Raw genomic sequence first — 25,182 nt, forward strand, 5'->3', positions numbered from 1 at the left:
CACTTCTGGGTATATAACCAGAAAATGCCTCAACAAATAACAAAGACATATGCTCCACTATGTTCATAGCAGCCCTATTTATAATAGCCAGAAGCTGGAAAGAACCCAGATGCCCTTCAACAGAGGAATGGATACAAAAAATGTGGTACATTTATACAATGGAATATTACTCAGCTATTAAAAATAATGAATTCGAGAAATTCTTAGGTAAATGGATGGATCTAGAAAATATCATCCTGAGTGAGGTAACCCAATCACAAAAGAACACACATGGTATTTACTCACTGATAAGCGGAGATTAGCCCAAAAGTTTGAAACAACAAAGATTCAACTACCAGAAGACACGAAGCTCATGAAGAAGAAAGAACAGGCGAGGATGCCTAGGTCTTTCTTAGAAGGAGTAACTAAATAACCAAGGGAGCAAATATGGAGACAAAGTGTGGGTCAGAATCATAAGGGGGGGTTGTAGGGAGACCATTGTGTCTGGGTATTCATTCCATAGGCAGTCACCAAAAATAGACGCTGATAGGGATGTCAGGATGGGAAAGCTGACAGCAGCCTGATAAGGCTGTCTCCTTAGAGGTCTCTCAGAGTCGGACAGACCCAGAGACAGATACCCACAGCTATCCATTAATCTGATCAAAGTTCCCAATGGAGGAGTTAGAGAGTAAATTGAGGGAACCATGAACCATACGGGCTGGTGGCCCTGTGAGGAGAGCAAGAATACCAACCAGCCAGAGCTCCCCAGTGTCTAAACCACCAGCCCAGGTGCACATAGGGAGAGACACATGACTCCAGCTGTATATGTAGGGGAGGATGGCCCTGTTGGGCATAGGTGGGAGACAAGATCATTGGTACCCTGAAGGCTGAGCACTGAGGGGGGGGGAATCTGAGGGTGGGGAGGGAGGCTGGGGGTAGGTGGGTAACACCTTCATAGAGGCAGGAGGAGGGGGGATGGGATAAGGGGTTCCTGGGTGGTGGGGGAAATATGGTAAGGGGATAAAATTTGAAATGTAAATATTATATCCAATAAAAGAGGGGAAAAATAGAAAAGCGGTTAGAACCAACATTCTTAATAAAATGTCAGCCCTCTTTAAAAAAAAAAAAACTATCTTGATACTAAAATTTGTTTTGAGAATTGTATATTGCAGAATGATCAGCCTTGGTGTATCTACTCAACAAGCAAGCTGGGCAGACCTGCTCAAACCTCTGAGGTCCATGAATTCCATCTGGAGGCAGCGAAGACACAGCATCAGAGGATTGTCAACTTGCTCTCCCCCCCACTCCTCTTCTAATATCTCAACGCCCATAATCAGCTTGAAGAAGCTAATGATGAGTCAGCGCCCCTATTCCCTGGGCATGGGAACTAAGGTGGTAAATGTTGGGCTGTCTCCCTAGGGAAAAGTAGTGGTTTTGTCGGAATAGAGAGGATTAGCTAGGGTTTATTGCATAGCCATAACCTATTAGTAGAAATCTGTATAATTAATATCAAGATGAAGATATAAATTCTTAAATGGCACCAATTTACTTTGTTTACAAATTTTAAGGTTTTCATTGGCATGAGCTTCTTAGGGATATAAGAGTGAGATGAATATTGTTACTCTCATAGGCATTGTACCAGTATAACACACTTAGGAATACAAAGCTTAGACCCAGTCCTTCTTTAACTTTTTTAACTGATTTGGGATGGTCAGCCTGTGAGTTAAGGGACTATAGCAAATTCATGACTTGGAGTTTATTATAAGGGTGTTCTCTATGTTTTATTTAGAAATAGCTGAGTGGAGTTAACAGGCAACAGTCCAGATTACCTTACATGGATAGCTGGTTTTCAAAACATCAGAAATCCTTAGAATTGACATGACAAACATTTCAGTATTAATGTTCATTTTCATTAGAGACCTGTCTGCTCCGGACAGCTTCCTATGTTAAATTCTAAGAAGAAATTGAGCATCCTTGGAGTTACTCCAGTTGTGGTGAGACAGCCACTAGGCAAGAATTGCCACTTTCCTTCTACAGACAAATTACTGTCCAGAAAAGGACACACTTGCAGAATAGTCGACTGATTATATCTGCCTAGACAGAGTAATCAGCCCTTAATAATTCTGCAGCACTAAGGTCTGTCAGATGATCCTGGGCCAGAAGGCAGAAGAACAGATGCTCCAACGTTTTGAAGTAGAGCGAGTGTCCAGGTGTTCAGAGGTCTCTATAAATTGGCTAAGTTTTAGAAGCTATGCTTTGTGCTTCCCACAATTATAGTCAACTCAGTCATTCTGGATTTCTGATAGGGTTGAAAACTTATAGCTATTTACTTTGAGAGAAAAGATCTGAGTGTATGGTCATCAGCTGACATTCATCCTAAAGCCAAGGAAAAAGCCAGGTTCAGAACTAAGTGTTTTAGTTAGGATAGATGACAGAGGTGCTGGTTAGTCAACAAAAGGATGGACTGGGTATTAGGACTATCTTGTACCTCACTGGTACAAATAGGCATAATTATGCTCTAATGGTATTTTGAGAGAAAAGTTTCCTTTTAACAGGAAGGGTGATGTGTAGGAGGAGCTAAGGTGGGAGGAGTACTGAGAGGAAGAAAAGGAGTAAGAAGAGAAGAAGAAGAAGGAGAGGAGAAGCTAGGTGATGAAAGAGAGATAGAGGGGGGAGACAGGGAAGCAGATGTTCATGTATCTCCACCAGTCAAAGATAGTTGATATATCTAGGTTGGGTAGTGGGTTACACCTCTGATTGAACAATACCAAACTTATAAAGCCTATGATTAACATTTCTTAAAAAAATGTATAAATGCAAAATGAAAAGGGGGCATGGGATAGGGGTTTTCTAAGGGGGGGGGGAATGGGGAAACGGGATGGTATCTGAAGTGTAAATGAAAGATCTAATAAAAAAATAAAAATAAAATAAAAATAAAAATAAAAAAAGAAATATAATTAAATAAAATAAACAATTAAAAAGAATTTGCTTAAATTTGAGTTTATTATGTCATTTTTTTCGTTACCAATGTGATAGACAATTTTGCTGAGTCCAGTATTCTTCTGTCTTCTAGAGTCTCCATTAAGAAATTGTGTATTATTTTAATTGGTCTGCCATGATATATGTCTTGGTCTTTTTCTATTTCACCTTTTAATATTCTTTTCCTGTTCTGTGTGTTTAGTGTTCTCCTTATTATGTGTCAGAGGAACTTGCTTTCTCGCCATGTCTACTCATTTCCTTTATGCTTCTTGTACTTTGGTGAGCACTTTCTTCTTAATATATGACATTCTTATGGTTTTGCAAAAGATGTTTGCTGTTTTTTTTTTAATCTGGGTTCCATTTGTATCTAATCTGTTCTTTATAGATTTGATTTTTATACAGTGTTTTGATTTCCAGAATGTTTTTTACCTTGTATGTTTTAGATACAATTTTCATTGATTTGAGTATCCACTTCTTATGTCTTTTCTTCTATTGAACCTGAAACTCTCCCTTTCATGTCTTGTACTATGTTGGTAAGCCTGATGTATGAAATATTTTTGTTGACATTATAACCTTTTCTGGTTTTAATTCATTTTAAGCTTCCTTTTTCTACTTTAAGTTTTTCATTGTTTTACATCCTGACCACACTTTCCAGCTCACTCTCTCCCCAGCGTCCATACCTCCCCCATTTACTCCTCCTCCACTTCTCTTTAGAATAGTGGAGGCTCCCATGGATATCAACCAGCAACAGCATATGAAGTTGCAGTAAGACTAGGCACCACCTCTCCTATTAAGACCGAAAGAGGCAATTCAGTATGAGGGAAGGTACTCAAAGAGGAAGGCCACAGAATCAGAAACAGCCCACTGTCAGGAGTTTCACAGGAAGATCTTGTTACATAACAACTGCAGTTCTACTTTCTTGTCTTGGATTCTTCATTATTTTCTTCAGTGATTTCTTTGATTTTTCAGTCTTACTTAAGGAATTTAATTAAGTGCCTTTAAAGGTCATTGAACATATACATGGGGGATGTTCTGACGTCCTTCCCTTGTGCTTTAGTTATATTACATTTTCAACACAAACTCTAATATGGTTTACTCTGCACTGTTGGAGGCATATTTTCTTGGATAATCATGTTTGTATTTTTTAAGATGTGGAGTTATGAAGTTTGATGTACTTTTCATGATTATTTCAGGTCTTACTTATTTTGTGGGGTTGTTGTTCCATTCTTTGGTTGCAGGATCCTAGGCAAGTGTAGTGGCTAGAGTCCCTGGTAGAGATGGTTTCTTCACGTTGCTTGGTGGCACAAACAAATGGATATAGGCTAGGAGAAAAGGATGATTATGCTATTGAAAAGATCTAGTGGGACTAACATCTGCAACAAGAATTGGAGTTCCTGGGGTGTGGTGGTGTAGGCTGAGTTGAAACTACTTCAAGAAGCTGCATTAAAACATTATATATTAAGAGACAGGTATAAAAGTTTATGGGGATCTGGGGTCCACAACCGAAGACAAAGGTTCCAGTGAGCGGAGTTGGAGTGGGAAGTGTGGTTCCTACATGCAGGCTGTCACTGAACGTTCAATTATCTTCTCAATTGTCTCATGAAAATATTCTTGTTCTACATGTAAAAATGCACCATCCAATGCTACAATTTTTATGACAGATCATTGGCAATACCTTCCTTGCTACATAGTTTTTCAATCATAGATATTGTGAGACACAATTCCGCAGGAAATGTGAACAAATTTCTATTTACATCAGCTTGGAAACTAATGAAAGATAGTAGTTTAAGAACACTAATATCCATTTTGATGAAACAAAAATTATTTCCAAGAAATGTAAATAAAAGAAGCTATTTAGAAGACTAGGGATGAAGGGCTACATACAAAAACAGTAATGACACAAAGATAGCAGCATTAACAACTTGAAAAATTTACACTCCAGAGAAATCCCTTGGTGCAACCATTTCTCTCAGATGTCCCAAAGCAGCTGATAATTAGCAGTAAATGAATGGGAAGGATGTGTGAAGTATCTCATCATGGTCTTTGAATGGCTCATGACACGTGGAGCTCGCATATTACTGTCCACATGTTCCTTGTTGGAATCTTATAAACTGGAACTCTTGGAGATTTCATGTGTTATCACAGCTTCTAAGCTACACAGTTAGAATGCCCATGCGTACCATAGAATACATAGCTGAATTAGAGTACAGATTCAGAACATTCTGTATCTTTTCTTTATAAGAATATTTTAATGGCTTGTGTGTTATTGAAATTTCTTTGTTTTCCAAGTTGATACAGAATAGAAAAATAGCCAAACACCATGCACTTCAGCTACTGGTGTACTGAGATTTCTTGCATTCTCATAAGCAGTCGTATACAGGACTTATTGGTTTCCTGCATAAATACTAAATCTTTCATTGTTTTATGTGTCATGGCCTTTGAAAAACCACAAATGAGATTTGAGAGAATGCTAGATTTTTTTCAAAACAGTTAAATTTTTATTGGATAATTTATTTATTTACATTTCAGATGTCATTCATTTACTCCATTTCACCTCCCTAGAAACTTTCTATCCCATCTCCGCTCCTCCTTTTTGCTTTTATACCATTTTAATTACATGCAAGTATTAAGGTCAGTTCTAGGTTGAGGAACTAGCAATACAATAGATGCAAATAGTCAAAAACAAGCAAGACAATAAACACAAATAGTCAAAGAACAAGCAAGGCAACAAAGTTACATGAACACTCCCATCATCACTGTTTCTTAGGGCTTATCAGGATGACCAAAATATGTGAGCCTACTTCTCTGGCTGCCAGAGCAATGGGTGAGACACACTTATGCCAGGACAAAGAATGATGCTGACCTGTGAGCTTGCTGAGTGCCCTTACAATGGTGACTGGGAAGCTGTATTGAACATGAGTTCCCAACCCACCTTTGATTACCTTTACCCCAGATAAGACAAGCTGCCTTGCCTCAAGTTTTTAAACTCTGTGGAACATAGAATCAATAAGAAGTTAAAAAGACTCTTGAATTTTTCTTAAATTCGACCAGTTATTGGGACTCAATTACAGACTGGTCTAGAAATCAATACAATATTGGAAAGAACAGACTTCATTTGGAAGGCTGGTTCTGGACTATTTCAGAGACATATTTGGAAGTTAGCTGCAGTTCTCTATGATGTTACACTAGCAAGAGGTAAAGTTGGGACAGGTTCTGGATTTCAAACAAGTGTTGTTACGTGTGTTAAGGCTTTGACACAAGAATGCTAGAATTTATGACAAAAACAGGCACATAATTTTTAGGTAATTATACTTTTTATATGTTCATAAGCAGAATCCAATATATTATACTATCACCTGATTTATCATTGGGGGAACATTTTAAAGTATCTGCATTCTTAGGCTCTGTCTTCCATTTTCCTCTTGTATCATCCACTTGACTTCCACACAGCACCTACATTCTTTTGGGGGGTTAATTTCATACAATCTTGATCACTTGGAAAGAGGCAACCTCATTCATAACTTATCTCCATGAGAGCACCTGTAGGCATGTATACTGGATTTTCTGGTTAAAGATTGATGTGGAAAGGTTCATTCCTCTGTGGCTAGCACACGTGTGGACAGGAATATTGGGATTTATAAGAAAGTAACCTCAGAAAACATCTGCTGAAAGACAGTAAGTGGAGTTCCTCCATGGCTTCTCTGGTTTCTATATCTAAATTTCCACCTTGCCTTCTTCCCTTGATTTTACCTTGCAATGAACAGTCAGCTATAAGATGAAACAATTCCAAACCTTTAAAAGTTCTTTGACAATTATATTTACCACAGCACAAAAGGCTAATTAAATCACCCCATCTCTACTGTAGTGGGTTTAGATTCTTTGCTTTAAAATGTTATTTAAAAATTCCATATGATCTATATTATATAATAATATTTATACTAATACAGGGTGTTAATATTATTACCTCTATAACTATTTACTACATTTATATAAAGTATTTAATATAATAAATAATTATGTAATACATTTATAATCAGAACATCATTCTAAGTACTTCCAGTTTGTTTACAGACTCCATTTAATCATAAGAAAAACTAACTTCAATTCTCATACCCAACAAGAGCTTGGAACTTCCCAAGAGCTGAACAGCTTCTGTTGTAAGGAAACAGTTGTTTGAGTCCAGACATCACAATGTCAGCTTCTCCATCTTGCTGGCAAAGTTAAACTATGTTCATCTTCCCAGGACCACCCAGCACCTTATCTACTTATGTTTTTATACTATAAATATGATGGAAAATCTCTCTTCAGGGTCATAGTTCATCTCACAAATCTATTCTGCCACTGTGGTCGACCAGCAGTGGGTTAATTACAATAAAAATGTTTTCAACCACAGAGAGAGAGAGAGAGAGAGAGAGAGAGAGAGAGAGAGAGAGAGAATAAAGATGCAAAGTACATCATTGAGCAAGTGACCTTCTGGTGGGCTAGGACATCTTTTGAGGGTATGCCAAAGAGTGCCATAGCTGAATATTGAGATAGGTTGATTCCCTATTTTCTGAGTAACTTTCATCCTGATTTCCATGATTCTGACACTGATGACGCACTCTGTGTCCCTATACTTAAGCCTGTTGACCAGGACATTCATTTCCTCATGTCCACTATTCTAATGAAATCTCCAGACTCAAGCTCAACAATTAGAATATTTTTCTGGGTTCCAAACTTGCATTCCAGTGAGCTTACAGATATTAACATATTTACTTTTTCTGTAGTCTTATGCTTAGTGATTCTCACACTTCCTACTTTTTCACAAGTGCCAGGGATGGAAACGTATTTTTTCATGATTATAAGGAACCATTCTCTCAGTCAGGGTTTCTGTTCCCACACTAAACATCACAACTAAGAAGTATGTTTTTTTCAGTTTATACTGAAAAAGAAGAAAAGTTTTTTTTTCAGTTTATACTTCCACAGTGCTATTCATCACCAAAGGAAGTCAGGACAGGAACTCAAGCAGATCAGGAAGCAGGAGCCGATGCAGAGGCCATGGAGGGATGTTACTTACTGGCTTGCTTCCTCTGTCTTGCTCAGTTTGCTTTCTTATAGAACCCAAGACTACCAACACAGGGATGACACAACCCACAAGGGGCCCTGCCTACTTGATCACTAATTGAGAAAATTTCTTACAACTGGATCTCATGGAGGCATTTTCTCAATTGAAGCTCCTTTCTCTGTGACAACACCAATTGTGTCAAGTTGACACAAATCCAGCCAGTACAATCATTTTATGTGTGGTTCAATATTACTCATACCCCTGACCAAAACCTTTTTAATTGAAAGCTTTTGTTCCATCACTGTGCATTATTAGATGTTTTGATGCATTCATATAGTCAGCAGGGGCAAGAATATATGTTATATAGTGCCCACAGATGTCATGCTTGAGGCAGAAAATATTATTTTCCTATACAGTATCCATGTGTACACTTGTGTTTAGTTTGTGAAATTTGTTTGAAAGAGATTGTCTAACATGTGCATCAAAGTTCTTTTCCAGTTACAGATCTTCAGTTCACACCAGTGTTTCCCAGAAAAGAAAAACATCATACAATGGTGAAACCAGAAAGATACACAGTGAAGTTGGGAGAATGGTTTTTTCCTTCTCGTTATCAATATATGTTTTTGGTGAGCCGAATTATGGAATTACAGAAAGGCAGTTATACATATGAAACAAACCATACATAAAGAAATAGTGTAGCAATTGTACTCTCAACTGGTCAACTTTCCAGCTGTGTCCACTATGTTGTGAAACATGATCCTTGCCAGCTGTTCCTATCCAACATACTATAACTGTATACACTTAGTGATTGCTTTGGACAATATAGATATGGTCCTAAATTGTTGTGGTTTTGGTCTAATGCTGCTTGCATTATGTTAATTTAGTCTGAAAATTTGCAGGAGAATTTGAAGGACCGAACACAGGATGCTGAATGACCTGGTCCTCAGGTGGTTTTGATTGGTAAATAAAGTTGCCAGTGACCAATGGTTGGGAAGGGAGAAAGATGCAACTTTAGGATTCTCACCAAGGGACTGAGGAAGAGCAGGAAAAGTATAGTTGCTGTAGGGGAGGAGGAGTGTAGATGCCATGCTTGAAAGGTACCTAGCAGAGAATGTAGCCTTCATGCAGGTGCTGAGTAAATCCATTGAAGTGAACTGCAGGTTGTTGTTAGTCACCATGGATAGAATATAGATTTTAGTAAACTATGAGTTGGGATTATTGGTAAGTACATCAGACATGTTAAGATTAGGAAGTGGATCAGCCATTGAGTTGCTCAAGGCACATTAAAATATAAAGGCTCTATTTGCGACTTTCATTCAGGAACGCATAACATTAGGGTGGGTATCGAGGAGTGTTGTTACCAGGATGATTTGAGTAGAGACTTTTTGGTTCATCAAGCATAAATAGAAAAATGAGGGAATGAATTTGAAATGGGAGTTAACAAGACACAATACAAAATACAAGAAGGTATGAATGAAGTAGCTTCTATTAAATCAGTTCAATGTGGTTGCTATTTGTATTGCTTTGAGATGATATATAATTTTTTCTGTATCCTTTGGAATTTGCATATGTCACAAACAATGTTCCAAAGACCACCTGATGCAAAATGATCACATTCATGTTCCCACTTCCAAAGTTATACGTGCAAAATCACTGATGATACAAAGCTCCCCTATATAAATCATTGTTTTATGAGATATGACAATTTACAATGTATTTGTAATTAAGTAGACTTGATTGAATATAGAAGTAATGGTTTTTCAGAAGCTTTCAATTTACATGTTGTTAAAAGGGTAGTGTACACTCATTTTTGAGCAAACATACTGGTTGAAAGATCTCAATTCACAACCCATGAACATTAAGACAGTCAAAGTGGGAAAAATCTCACAGATGATTGCCAATCTGGTCACCGTGAAGGAGTAGAGATTAGTCATGAGAATAAATAAAAGGATGTAGGTGCATATGTGAGAGCAGACAGCTTCTTTCTTTGGTGCTTTCTATTTTTCACTACAAAAACCTTTTCTTCTGTAAATAGACTGCTGATGTGCTGCTATTATTATTATTATTCTGATATGAGTTTTTCTTTCATAATTCTTTCCCATTGTGCTTCCCTAAAACTTTCCATGCTTTTAATTATTTCAATACACTACTTGACTTGCTCAGATATGAATACATTAGTGTAAAATACATGAATGATCATAAGGATACAGGTTATGTTAGTTTTTTAAATCTGGAAGAAGTAGAGGAAGGCATGTACACATGTGTAGGAAAATTTGTAGCCATGGTTTCCTGAGTTTGTGTAAACACATCCATAACTAAAACATCAATTAGCATTTAGATATCTTACAATTGTACATTTCATACATCTCACCATTACTTTTATGAGATGGGTATGGCATACTTCATAAATACATGAATGTAATGATTTCATACAAGTGTTTGTTGTAATATAGATTGACCTAGTAGTGTAAGCACTACAGTCTGAAACTAGGAGTGAAATACAGTACAGGGTTTTAATGAAAGGTGTCAAGTGTTCAGTGCACTTGACACTACAAGAATCCTTGCATTAGATTTTGGGAATGCTCACATATAGGGAATACAGATCACTGCTGCTTTTGACTGCACACTCTTATTAAGATGCTCCCTTAGTTGAGACATTTGATTCTATGATTAATATTCAGTGTTATGTGCTATGTCATGGATTTAATTGAGAGGTAACAAGTAAAAGAAATAGTGAGAGAGTTAAAAAACAAATATTAGAGTGTGAGGGCTGACAACCTGAGAGAGTCAATAACAGATGTCAGTACACAGATAAACACTACACTTTTAAAATAAATTGGACTGTATAATTTCCTTTAAGAAAAAAATTAAACTGCTACTAACAAATTCAATGTACTGACTGTGAGTATTATTTTGCCTTCTATTTTATGTATAAGATATTTTTATTTTAATTAAAATACAATTTATATTTCTCTTTTTGCTTCATTCAACCCATTCATTGTCCCTCTGACTCAGTGCATCTCAAATTAAATCTCATTTCATTATGACTGAAATCTCATCACATACATATTTGCATTAAAATTTGTAAGTAAAACCTAGTAAGTGAAGTTTGTGTTACCAGTATGTTGGTACTTTTAAGGCTTACATTAAGGGCTTTATCCTTGAGAAATCCTAATATTCTCTCTCTCTTTCTCTCTCTCTCTCTCTCTCTCTCTCTCTCTCTCTCTCTCTCTCTCTCTTTCTCTCTCTCTCTCAATTGTTTTGAAGAAAGTGTATAAAAGCATGGCAGAGCTATTATAACAGGAATGCATTCATAACAAAACAAAATCTACGAATGGTAGATTTTGTTAAAGAGAGTATCCACTGAGTAGGGATTAACATAAAAATCAGGGGAAATTGTTAAAATATGTGTGAACCAAAAAGTGTGCATATTCATTTATATGCAGAAAGTGTTTATTTAGCTACCACTTGGTCATATTTGAGAACCCAAAGGTCAGTTCCCTTCTCTGATACTTTATACTGAAAAATACACAAATTGATTTTATCAACAATTCTCTCAGGAAAAAATGCATAAGCCTGAGTCATTCCCAAAGAAAATAAAGTAATTTATATCATAGGTTTGAAGGTGTAGACGTATGTTGATAAATCTGCATAGGTACAGTGAGGACAGCAGAGCAGATGTGATCAAAGTTAGTGGGAACATGATTCAGAACTCACATGTAAACACCAGTAGTTAGATGGAACTGGAACCTGTAATGTTTCCTCCAGGATAACCTCCTAAATGGCACCAAGCTTCCAATATATGGTGTCTGGGGAGACACTGAGAATGTTTCCATATCACAGACCACGCTGATTAAGAAAACAATGTGCTCTTTCTTTTAAACAAATTAAAACGTCTCTCAGAGATGTTTTCTTCTTGTTCTTTGTTTTAGAATTATTTATTTATTTATTTTATACATGTGAGTACACTGTAGCTTTCTTCAGACACACCAGAAGGGGGCATCAGATCCAATTACACATGTTTGTGTGCCACCATGTAGTTGCTGGGAATTGAACTCAGGACCTCTGGAAGAGCAGTCAGTGCTCTTAACCACTGAGCCATCGCCCCAGCTCCTGAAAGCAAAGTAGTCTTAAAACTTATTTTGAAGGTTTTTAAATTTTGTATACAATGTTCAGTGCCTGGAAATTGCAGAAGAGGACATTGCACCCCCGGAATCTAGAGTCATAGGCACTGGTTAACTCATGTGTGGAGGTGTTTGGACTTCAACACTTGTCTATGTGAGAGGACTGCACATTTCTAACTGCTGATCCTTCTTCCTAGAACTGAAAAGATCAGTGTCCATGTTGATTCTTTCATATTCACAGAGGTGAACTCTATCACCAGTGTGTAGAAACATAGAAACAATGTCTATGAAACATGAGAAATTGTAAAAGTCAAATGTAAATTATATATTCAGAAACACGTCCTCTTTGTGAAATGAAATGGTTTAATATGATCTGCACATTGAGGTCAAACTTTCCCCCATGTTTTTGTTTGATACAGGAGAGGGTGGAGAAGGCATGTTTGAGCCTCAATACATTACATTCTATTTTGAAAATATGTGCAGCTCAATATCCAAAGTTGAATAATAAATTTGAGCCATATGTTGGCCACTTGTATATTGAAATGTGTTGTAGATATATGTCTCCATTTAAACTATGAGTATAGCAAAGGAAGGAAGATACAATGTCACATATTCACAAGGAGAATGGAAAATTCAGAGTGTAATTTTACTTTCCATTTTAAGAAAATGGGTAGAGCAAAGAATGCAAAATGCAATAATACATACTATAAGCAGAGATTTTGAGTAAATGCTTACTGGAATGTCATCCAAAAAACCAGAAAGCACAACACCAAGAGCCTACTGAACTTTAAACCTAAAACTTACCAAGTTATCCATTAGTCTTTGAAATTTAATTCAAATACCCTTGCATACAAAATGACACACAAAATTACATTTGTACATCCCTGTGTGTATGTGTGTGAACACATTCACCTGCATGCACACTGATATCTTACTTACCTGCAGAAGCCTCTACAATGCCATGATATTACTGTAATTATGCTCACATTTCTGCCAGAATGAATGAATAACCATGCAAATCTGGCCAGAAGCTCTCAATTCTGTTCTTGGTCAGAGGGCTTGGGGAACTGTCTATTCCTTTTCAAGTAACTGGATGCCCGATAGTTTTGGCTCATGAGAAGAAAGGGACAAACAGCGGGGAAAAAAAGAGAGGACATGTTACCAATACTTATCAGAAACCTACTGGGATGATACAGGACAGATATAAACGTTTGACAATAAGAAGAAATTGTGTAAAAGGAGACAAAAGTACTGACCAGGAGAAGGATGGTTTTAGTGGCTCTGGACTCAGGGGAGGATCTAGAAGAAGCATTGGTTCTTGACATGTATTTCATCATCTGCTTGTGCCTGTACAGTGTGAGAACCATGGAGCCACTGGCCCATAACATGAGTCTCAGCAAAACCATATCAGGACCTGACACTAATATTGCATAAAGGATGTCGTCACTGGTTGGATCATGCCGGACAGCATAGCAGTATAAAAAAGATTTCAGGTTTGTTGTGCTTTCGTTGCCAGGTTTTCCCCTCAAAAACACAAAAAATACACTGCTTACACATAAATAAATTATCCAGTTGAGGTAAACAGAACATTGAATGCATTTGTGTGCTCTTACTTTAAGTTCTGAATACCTAGAGTTTGTGGGGCTAATGATTACGGCCTGAAACACACTAAGAAATGAGGTGCTGTCAATACTAGCACCCCTAGCTACTGTGTGTATAGAAGTAACCAATTTGCATCCCATATCATTGAAAATGTCTTTAAACCCAAAAGACGCTATTGTCTTGGGCACACCTTTACACAGTACAGTTAAGATATTGGCTACAATCAAGTGCATCAGAACCCAGTCTGTAGACCTTAACCTATACCTTGTTAGGTAAATATATATAAGGTGGTATAGGAGAGTAAAATTCCCTAAAATTGCAATTATAGTCAGAGAGATATAAATCATTCCTGGAAGCAACTCACTGGTTTCCATGCTGTCAGTTCTTGTTCTCAAACTGAGGATCCTGCATGGCAAGGTGAAGCTAGAGACACAGTCACCATTCTCTCTTCTCAATGAATTCACAAGATATATTCAACCTGTAGGGCATCCACCACTTTGGCATAATTTCTACACATAAAAGTGATTGTATGAGGCCTCAAAGCATTTGGATATCTTTAGGTTCATACTATGTGAATAACTAACAAAGTTTCATTAACAGGGCAAGCAGGAAAATATCTGTAAGAAAACTGGCTCATATTTGAAATAAAGCAATGACCCCATCAAATCAACTAGTCAGTAGTCATATGGCATACATTTAACTCTGGGAAAAAAACACAAATCCATGTAAAGTAAAGTAATAGGGTAACAAAATTATTTTTAAAGGAAGGTCATATATTATCTTTGTATCACCAAGTGAAGTGATGCTATGATTAAGAACATAAGACGTGAGTTTTGTAATTTTAGGGTACAAATCCCATTCGCATTGTGATAACATTAGTTTCAAACATTAACACAGTTGGAAAAAGATTACTACAACAATAGACATTAATGTTTAAAATGTTTAGGTTCAGAGGAAAAGTTAGTAGTGAGAAAACAACATTCTATTGAACTCGTCTATGGGGCCAGTTTTTCTGCTTTTAATTTGCTATACAACTAATAAAAATCTTATATTTTAATGACAATGTTTTCACTGTATGCAAAAATATTTAATTCTAGTCAGAAAGAAATAAAATTTATAAATGCCTTAATTTAAAAGACTCTTTCTATATACACAGAAAAAACTGGTATTCATTCAGTTATTATAATTTCAAATTGGTAGGAAACCTATTTTCATTAATCACATTCTCACTCTAAAAAGTTTTGTTCAAATAAGGCCATCAGTTATGTGCAGTTCCAGATAGAACAAATTTGTTTCTGGAACACATTCCACTCATCCCTTCAAACTTGAAGTAATACTACTTGTACATGTAGAAGTCCTGAAAATGTACTATGCATATTTCAAGGAATAACAGGTTATTAAACTGTGGATTTATTGTCAGGATTACTTAGATTTTAGTCCATTTTGTTTATAAAAATATTTACAAATATTTCACAAAATAATTTGTACGTATCCAAGTGCATAATGAAAGAATCTCTGCCACAAATACCCTGTAAATGAATCCTCCATCCAGAGCTTATGATCTAATCCATCACTCTACAGAGTCACCACTGTGCATAACAGCACACAGAAAACTAAAACTAATAAACTTACTACAAAGATGTGCAGTGTCACTGACCTCAACAACCATCCTTTGTCAGGTGTCCTAGTGAAATCTTTCATAAGGGAAATGACTTCTTTCAGACAGACATTCTTAAGCACCAGATTGTTAATGAATATGACAGCACAGATGCCACTGGCAGTGAGGAATGGGCTAAGCTAGAAGTGGAATGCAGTGCTTGTAGGACCCCAGCATTCATTTCTATCTGATTCCCTTCCTGAGGAGGTGCTCTGTGTTCTGTGTAGCTTTGCTCTTCATCCAGATTCAGTGCCAGGTCTGAATGTCCCTTATGATTACTTACCAAGACTCGTATATTGAATCGTCTCTGCTCTCAGATTGCAGTCTGTTCCACTTTCTGCACCATTTCTCTTCCTGGGATGCTGATATCAGTGCCCTGGCCACAAAATTCAAAAAGTCATCTGTAGGGAGTTACCAGGGCCTGAGATATGGATCTGTGATTCTGTGACCTCATCTCCCCTCAGACTTGCAATTATTTCACTTGCAGTAGCAATGGATGTAGGCTTGACCAGGCAATAAATATGCTCTGAACTTTTCTCCCCTGTTGACAGTTCTCAGTGAAGAACTACAACTCTTGTTATCAGTTCTTAAGGGAATATGTTGAAGTCAAGGGCAGTTGTTATCTGCTCTGTTTTCTAGAGGCCATGGGATTTCACCTTTGTGTTTCAGGAGATAATGTGGCCCATGTGATGAGTATAACTGAGCTATGTGTGTGCATTGTAGCTGACGGTTGTCTGAGATGTTCTGTCCTCAAATCTTAGTTTACCTTCCTTATCTCAGGTACACCAATATGTAGAATAGAAATTCAGTCTGCAATCCCACCAGCAATGAAGGAGTGTTCTTCCTCCACATCCTTCCCAACATGTGTTGTCACCTGGGCTTCTGATCTTAACCATTCTGATTAGTGTAAGGTGGATTCTCAGGGTCGTTTTGATTGTGTTTCTCTGATCACTCAGGATTTTGAACATTTCTTTAGGTGTTCCTCAACCATCTGAGATTCCTCTGCTATGAATTCTAGGTTTAGTTCTATATCCCATTTTTTGTTTTTTGTTTGGTTTTGGGTGGTTAGCTTCTTGTGTTCTTTATATAATTTGGATATTAGCCATCTATCTAAATGAGGTTAGTGAAGATTTTTTTCCCAACCTATAGGTTGCCAATTTGTCTTACTGACTACGTCCTTTGCCTTACAGAACCTTTCTAGTTTAACAAGGTCCCATTAATCAATTCTTGATCTTAGGTCATGAGCCATTAGAATTCTGTTTAGGAAATTTCACCCTGTGTCAGTGAGTTCAAGGCTCTTTTCCACTTTATCTTCTATTCGGTGTACTTGAATTTATTTTGAGGTCCTTTATCCACTTGGACTTGAGCTTTGTACAAGGTGACAAATATAGTTTTACTTTCATTTTGCTACATACAGACAGCAAGTTAGACCAGCACCATTTATTGAAGATAAATTCTCTTTTCTTTTGTATATTCTTGGCATCTTTGTGAAAGATCAAGTGTCCATAGTGTGTGGTTTTATTTCTGGGTCTTCAATTCTATTTCATTGATCAATGTGTCTGCCTCTGTACAAATATCATGCTGTTTTTATCACTGTTTCTCTGTAGTAAGCTTGAGGTCAGAGATGACAATTCTGCCAGCTCTTCTTTTATTGTTAAGATTGTTTTCTCTATTCGGTTGGGGGGTGGGGGTTTGTTTTTGGTTTAGTTTTGTTTTGGTTTGTTTGTTTTCTTTTGTTTTTTGCCTTTCCAGCTGAATTTGCCAATTTCTCTTTCCATATCATTGAAGAATTATGTTGTGATTTTGATGGGGATTGAATTGAATTTGTAGATTGTCTTTGGAAGGATGCCCATTTTTACTATGTTAATTCTACCCATCCATGAGCACGGGAGATCTCTCCATTCTCTGAGATCTTCTTTAAATTTTTACATGAGAGACTTGAATTTATTGTAATACAGGTTGGGAAAAGCTGTTAAAAGCTGAGGAATAGGGCAACCCTGTAGAAGAACCAGCAGTCTCAATTAACCTGTATTCCCAAGTTCTCTCAAACAATGGACCACCACCCAGGCAGCATACACCAGCTGACATGAGGCCTCCAACACATAGGACACCCAAGTTTTGGTTCAGTCAGTGAAGATACACCTAACCCTCAGGAGACTGGAGGCTTCGTGGAGTTTAGAGGTCTGGTGGGGTGGGGACTGGGGGCTGAGGACAACCTTGTGGATATGAGGTTGGGGGACTTTGTAGGAGTTCTGGTATGTGGAAAAGTTGGAGAGTGGACCAGGAGGGGAATAAAATCTGGAGAGTATAAGTAAATAAATAAATATTAAAAAAAAGAAATTCAGTGGAAAACAGATATGTTTGATGTTCTCAAGGAGTACCATAAAATTCATAAATCTAAATAATAGAACATGCAGAAGCCAAAACCCCTGCATATTTAGCACAAATGGAAAGCTTGGTCTTCAGGTAGATACTATAACAATTGATGCTGTGGATTTCTTTGTCTCATTTCGTTAGAATTGTACCCCTTAACCCTACCTACACTTCATGGTTGGTCCTCAGTGGGGGAGTCTTTGCCTTGTCCTGCTGGGAGTAGATGCCCCAGGGTGAAGTGGTACCCAAGAGGGGTTCCCTTTCTTTGAATTAAAAGAAAGGAGGCTATGGGGTATGGACTTTAAGTGTGAGAGTAGGAAAAGAAAAAAAAGAATCTTAAAAAAAGTGTGAGAGTAGGAATAGAGGAAGAGTATCTGTGATATGGATATAAAGTGAATTAATTTTTTAGAAACATAAACCAAAATCAAAACAAAAATGAGTTAACAGTAATGTTTATTGAACAAATGTAGGTTTCCCAAAGTAATTTACACTTTCTATTATTTTATTTACTTATTTGTTTATTTAATTATTTATGTGATTTTGCTTGCTTGGTTTTCTTTGCTTTTTTATTAGATATTTTATTTACACTTCAGATGCCTTCCCCTTTCCCCATTCCTCCCCCTTAGAAAACCCCTACCCCATGTCCCCTTTTCCTTTTTGCATTTATACATTTTTTTAAAATGTTAATCATAGGCTTTATAAGTTTGGTATTGTTCAATCAGAGGTGTAACCCACTACCCAACCTAGATATAACAACTATCTTTGACTGGTGGAGATACATGAACATCTGCCTCCCTGTCTCCCCCCTTTCTCTCTTTCATCACCTAGCTTCTCCTCGCCTTCTTCTCCTCCTCTTCTTACTCCTTCTCTTCCTCTCAGTACTCCTCCTACCTTAGCTCCTCCTACATATCACCCTTCCTATTAAAATGAAACTTTTCTCTCAAAATACAATTAGAGCATAATTATGCCAATTTGTACCAGTGAGGTACAAGATAGTCCTAATACCCAGTCCATCCTTTTGTTGACTAACCAAAACCTCTGTCGTCTATCCTAACTAAAACATTTAGTTCTGAACCTGGCTTTAGGATGAATGTCAGCTGACGACCATCCACTCAACTATTTTCTCTCAAAGTAAATAGCCAGGATTGGCTATGAGGCTATAAGTTTTCAACCCCGTCAGAAATCCAGAATAACTGAGTTAACTATAATTGTGGGAAGCACAAAGCATAGCTTCTAAAACTTAGCCAATTTATAGAGACCTCTGAACACCTGGACACTCGCTCTACTTCAAAACGTTGGAGCATCTGTTCTTCCACCTTCTGGCCCAGGATCTTCTGACAGACCTTAGTGCTGCAGAATTATTAAGGGCTGATTACTCTGTCTAGGCAGATATAATCAGTCGACTAGTCTGCAAGTGTGTCCTTTTCTGGACAGTAATTTGGCTGTAGATGGAAAGAGGCAATTTTTGCCTAGTGGCTGTCTCACCACAACTGGAGTAACTCCAAGGATGCTCAATTTCTTCTTAGAATTCAATATATGAAGCTGTCAGGAGCAGACAGGTCTGTAATAAAAATGAACATTAATAGAGAAATGTTTGTCATGTCAATTGAATGAATTTCTGATGTTTTGAAAACCAACTATCCATGTAAGGTAATCTGGACTGGTGCCTGTTAACTCCACTCAGCTATTTCTAAATAAAACATAGAAAACACCCTTATAATAAACTCCAAGCCATGAATTTGCTATAGTCCCTTAACTAACTGGCTGACCATCTCAAATCAGTTTTAAAAAAGTTAAAGAAGGACTGGGTCTAAGCCTTGTATTCCTAGATGTGTTATACTGGTACAATGCCTATGAGAGTAACAATATTCATCTCACTCATATCAATAAGAAGCTGATGCCAATGAGAACCTTAAAATTTGTAATCAAAGTAAATTGGTGCCATTTAAGAATTTATATCTTCATCTTGATAATAATTATATAGATTTCTACTAATAGGTTATGGCTATGCAATTAACACGTAGCTAATCCTCTCTATTCCCACAAAACCACTACTTTTCCCTAGAAAGACAGCCCAACATTTACCACCTTAGTCCCCAAGCCCAGGGAATAGGGGCACTGACTCTTCATTAGCTTCTTCAAGCTGATTATGGGCGTAGAGATATTAGAAGAGGAATGGGGGGGGGAGAGCAAATTGACAAGCCTCTGTCTTGCTGTGTCTTCACTACCTCCAGATGGAATTCCCTGACCTCAGAGGTTTGAGCAGGTCTGACCAGCTTGCTTGTTGAGTAGATACACCAAGGCTGATCATTCTGCAATATACAATTCTCAAAACAAATTTTAGAATCAAGATAGTTTTTTTTTAAGAGGGCTGACATTTTATTAAGGATATTGGTCCTAACTGCTTTTCTTTTTTCCCTCTTTTATTGGATATAATATTTACATTTCAAATTTTATCTTCTTACCGCATTCGCCCAACCACACAGGAACCCCTTATCCCATCCCCCCTCATCCTGCTTCTATGATGGTGTTCACCCAACTACCCCCAATTCCCCTCCCCACCCTCAGGTCCCCCACACACACAGTGCTCAGCCTTAAAGGTACCAATGACCTTGTCTCCCACCTATGCCTAATACGGCCATCCTCCCCTACATATACAGCTGGAGTCATGTGTCTCTGCATATGTGCCCCTAGGCTGGTGGTTTAGACCCTGGGGAGCTCTGGCTGGTTGGTATTGTTGCTCTCCTCATGGGAGCCACCAACCCTTAAGTCTCCTTCAGTTTACTCTCTAACTCCTCCATTGGGAACCTTTGATCAGATTAATGGATAGCTGCGAGTATCTATCTCTGGGTATGTCATACTCTGGGGAACCTCTAAGGAGACAGCCTTATCAGGCTGCTGTCAGCTTTCCCATCCTGACATCCATATCAGTGTTTACTTTTGGTGACTGCCCATGGAATGAATATCCAGGTGAAATGGTCTTCATACAACCCCCCCTTCAGATTCTGTCCCACACTTTGTCTCCATATTTGCTCCCTTGGGTATTTAGTTACTCCTTCTAAGACCTAGGCATCCTCACTTGTTCTTTCTTCTTCATGAGCTTCATGTCGTCTGGTAGTTGAGAATCTTTGTTGTTTCAAATTTTGGGCTAATCTACGCTTATCAGTGAGTAAATACCATGTGTGTTCTTTTGTGATTGGGTTACCTCACTCAGGATGATATTTTCTAGTTCCATCCATTTACCTAAGAATTTCTTGAATTCATTATTTTTAATAGCTGAGTAATATTCCATTGTGTAAATGTACCACATTTTTTGTATCCATTTCTCGGTTGAAGGGCATCTTATTTAGCCCTTTTGTGATTGGGTTACCTCACTCAGGATGATATTTTCTAGTTCCATCCATTTACCTAAGAATTTCTTGAATTCATTATTTTTAATAGCTGAGTAATATTCCATTGTGTAAATGTACCACATTTTTTGTATCCATTCCTCTGTTGAAGGGCATCTGTGTTCTTTCCAGCTTCTGGCTATTATAAATAAGGCTGCTATGAACATGGTGGAGCATATGTCTTTGTTATATGTTGGGGCATTTTCTGGGTATATGCCCAGAAGTGGTATAGCTGGGTCCTCAGGTAGTGCTATGTCCAATTTTCTGAGGAACCGTCAGACCGACTTCCAGAGTGGTTGTACCAGCTTGCAACCCCACCAACAATGAAGGAGTGTTCCTCTTTCTTCACATGCTCACCAGAATCTACTATCACCTGAGTTTTTGATCTTAGCCATTCTGACTGGTCTGAGGTGGTATCTCAGGGTTTTTTTGATTTGCATTTTCCTGATGACTAAGGATGTTGAGCATTTCTTAAGGTGCTTTTCGGCCATTCATGTTTCCTCAGTTGAGAATTCTTTGATTAGCTCTGTACCCAAATTTTTAATGGGGTTCTTTTGTTGTCTGACATCTAATTTCTTGAGTTCTTTGTATATATTCGATATTAGCCCTCCATCAAATGTAGGATTGGTAATGATCTTTTCCCAATCTGTTGGTTGCCGTTTTGTCTTGTTGACAGTGTCCTTTGCCTTACAGAAGCTTTGCAATTTGATGAGGTCCCATTTGTTGATTCTTGATCTTAGAGCATAAGCCTTTGGTGCTCTGTTCAGGAACTTTTCTCCTGTGCCTAGGTATTCGAGGGTCTTCCCCAACTTCTCTTCTATTAGTTTCAGTGTATCTGGTTTTATGTGAAGGTCCTTTATCCACTTGGAGTTGAGCTTTGTACAAGGGGATAAGAATGGATTAATTTGCATTCTTCTACATGTTGACCTCCAGTTTAGCCAGCACCACTTGTTGTAAATGCTGTCCTTTTTCCACTGAATCGATTTAGCTCCCTTGTCAAAGATCAAGTGACCATAGGTGTGTGGGTTCATTTCTGGGTCTTCAATTCTATTCCATTGATCATCCTGTCTGTCTCTGTACCAATACCATGCAGTTTTTATCACTACTGCTATGTAGTACAGTTTGAGGTCGGGAGTGGTGATTCCCCCAGAAGTTCTTTTATTGTTGAGAATAGTTCTTGCTATCCTAGGTTTTTTGTTATTCCAAATGAATTTGTAAATTGCTCTTTCTATCTCTATGAAGAATTGATTTGGAATTTTGATGGGTATTGCATTGAATCTGTAGATTGATTTTGGCAGGATGGCCATTTTTACTAAGTTAACCCTGCCAATCCAGGAGCATGGGAGATCTTTCCATCTTCTGAGATCTTCTTCGATTTCTTTGTTCAGAGACTTGATGTTCTTGTCATACAGATCTTTCACTTGCTTGGTTAGATTCACTCCAAGATATTTTATTTTATTTGTGGCTATTGTGAAGTGTGTCATGTCCATAATTTCTTTCTCAGCCTGTTTATCCTTTGAATAGAGGAAGGCTACTGATTTGTTTGAGTTGATTTTATATCCAGCCACGTTGCTAAAGTTGTTTATCAGGTTTAGGAGTTCTCTGGTGGAAGTTTTAGGGTCACTTAAGTATACTATCATATCATCTGCAAATAGTGAAATTTTGACTTCTTCCTTTCCTATCTGTATCCATTTTACTTCCTTTTGTTGTCTAATTGCTCTAGCTAGGACTTCCAATACTATATTGAATAGGTAAGGTGAGAGTGGGCAGCCTTGCCTAGTCCCTGATCTTAGTGGGATTGCTTCAAGATTCTCTCCATTTAGTTTGATGTTGGCTACTGGGTTGCTGTATATTGCTTTTACTATGTTTAGGTATGGGCCTTGAACTCCTGATCTTCCCAAGACTTTTAACATGAAGGGATGTTGAATTTTGTCAAATGCTTTCTCAGCATCTAGTGAGATGACCATGTGGTTTTTTTCTTTGAGTTTATTTATGTAGTGGATTACATTGATGGATTTCCGAATATTGAACCATCCCTGCATTCCTGGGATAAAGCCTACTTGATGTTGATTGATAATTGTTTTGATGTGTTGTTGGATTCGGTTTGTGAGAATTTTATTGAGTATTTTTGCATCAATATTCATAAGAGAGATTGGTCTGTAGTTCTCTTTCTTTGTTGGGTCTTTCTGTGGTTTAGGTGTGAGTGTAATGGTAGCTACATAGAATGAATTGGATAGTGTTCCTTCTGTTTCTATTCAATGGAATAGCTTGAAGAGGATTGGTATTAGGTCTTCCTTGAAGGTCTGAAAGAATTCTGCACTGAAACCATCTGGCCCCGGACATTTTTGGTGGGGAGATTTTAAATGACTGTTTCTATTTCTTTAGGAGTTATGTGACTGTTTAGATGGTTTATCTGCTCCTTGTTTAACTTTGGTACCTGGTATTTGCCTAGAAAATTGTCCATTTCATACAGATTTTCCAATTTTGTTGAGTATAGGCCTTTGTAGTAGGATCTGATGATTTTTTTAATTTCCTCAGTTTCTGTTGTTATGTCTCCATTTCAGTTCTGATTTTATTAATTTGAATGCTGTCTCTGTGCCCTTTGGTTAGTCTGGCTAAGGGTTTGTCTATCTTGTTGATTTTCTCAACAACCAGCTCCTGGTTTTATTGATATTTTGTATAGTTCCTTTTGTTTCAACTTGGTTGATTTCAGCCCTGAGTTTGATTATTTCCTGCCATCTACTCCTCTTGGGTATATTAGCTTCTTTTTGTTCTAATGCTTTCAGGTGTGCTGTCAAGTTGTTAGTGTATGCTCTTTCCACTTTCTTTTTGTGGGCACTTAGAGCTATGATTTTTTCCTCTTAGTACTGCTTTCAGTGAGTCCCACATGTTTTGATATGATGTGTCCTCATTTTCATTTAATTCTAAAAAGTCTTTAATTTCTTTCTTTATTTCTTCCTTGACCAAGTTATCATTGAGTAGAGCATTGTTCAGTTGCTAAGTGTATGTCGGTTTTCTGTTGTTTTTGTCCAAGTCAAAGACAAGTCTTATTCCATGGTGGTCTGATAGGGTACAAGGGATTATTTCAATCTTTTTGTATCTGTTGTGGCCTGTTTTGTGACCAATTATATGGTCTATTTTGGAAAAGGTACCATGAGGTGCTGAGAAGAAGGTATATTCTTTTGTTTTAGGATGAAATGTTCTATAGATGTCAGTTAAGTCCAATTGGTTCATAACTTCTGTTAGTTTCATTGTGTCTCGGTTTAGTTTCTGTTTCCATGATCTGTCCATAGCTAAGAGTGGGGTGTTGAAATCTCCCACTATTATTGTGTAGGGTGCAATGTATGCTTTAAGCTTTAGTAAAGTTTCTTTTATGTATGTGGGTGCCCTTGCATTTGGAGCATAGATTTTCAGAATTGCAAGTTCCTCTTGGTACATTTTTGCTTTGATGAATATGAAGTGTCCTTCTTTATCTTTTTTGATTCCTTCTGGTTGAAAACTGACTTTATTTGATATTAGAATCGCTACTCCCACTTGTTTCTTGGAACCATTTGCGTGGAAGATTGTTTTTCAACCGTTTACTCTGAGGTAGTGTCTGTCTTTTCCACAGCGGTGCGTTTCCTGAATGCAGCAAAATGTTGGGTCCCGATTAAGTATCCAGTCTGATAGTCTATGTCTTTTTATTGGAGAATTGAGTCCATTGATATTAAGAGATATTAAGGAAAAATGAGTGTTGTTTCCTGTTATTTTTGTTATTGGCAGTGGAGATATGTTTGTGTAGCTACCTTCTTTTACGGTTTTTGGAAGATTACTTTCTTGCTTTTTCTAGATTGTAGTTTCCCTCCTTGTGTTGGAGTTTTCCACCAATTATCCTTTGAAGTGCTGGATTTGTATTGAGATACTGTGTAAATTTGGATTTGTCATGGAATATTTTGGTTTCTCCATCAATATTGATTGAGAGTTTTGCTGGTTATAGTAGTCTGAGCTGGCATTTGTGTTCTCTTAGGGTCTGTATGATATCGGTCCAGGATCTTC

The 25,182-nt window shown here is 37.5% G+C and overlaps 1 protein-coding gene across 1 annotated transcript; it reads right to left on the reverse strand.

Moving 5' to 3' along the window:
• Positions 1–12,986: 12,986 nt before the first annotated feature.
• On the reverse strand, positions 12,987–14,117 carry LOC117699219 (vomeronasal type-1 receptor 4-like). Its single transcript, XM_034491068.2, has one exon. The coding sequence runs from the start codon at positions 14,100–14,102 to the stop codon at positions 13,161–13,163; it is 942 nt and encodes a 313-aa protein (XP_034346959.1). The 5' UTR covers positions 14,103–14,117; the 3' UTR covers positions 12,987–13,160.
• Positions 14,118–25,182: the final 11,065 nt, after the last annotated feature.

The sequence above is a fragment of the Arvicanthis niloticus genome, chromosome 1 (genome assembly GCF_011762505.2).
Source record: "Arvicanthis niloticus isolate mArvNil1 chromosome 1, mArvNil1.pat.X, whole genome shotgun sequence".
Taxonomy (NCBI): Eukaryota; Metazoa; Chordata; class Mammalia; order Rodentia; family Muridae; genus Arvicanthis; species Arvicanthis niloticus.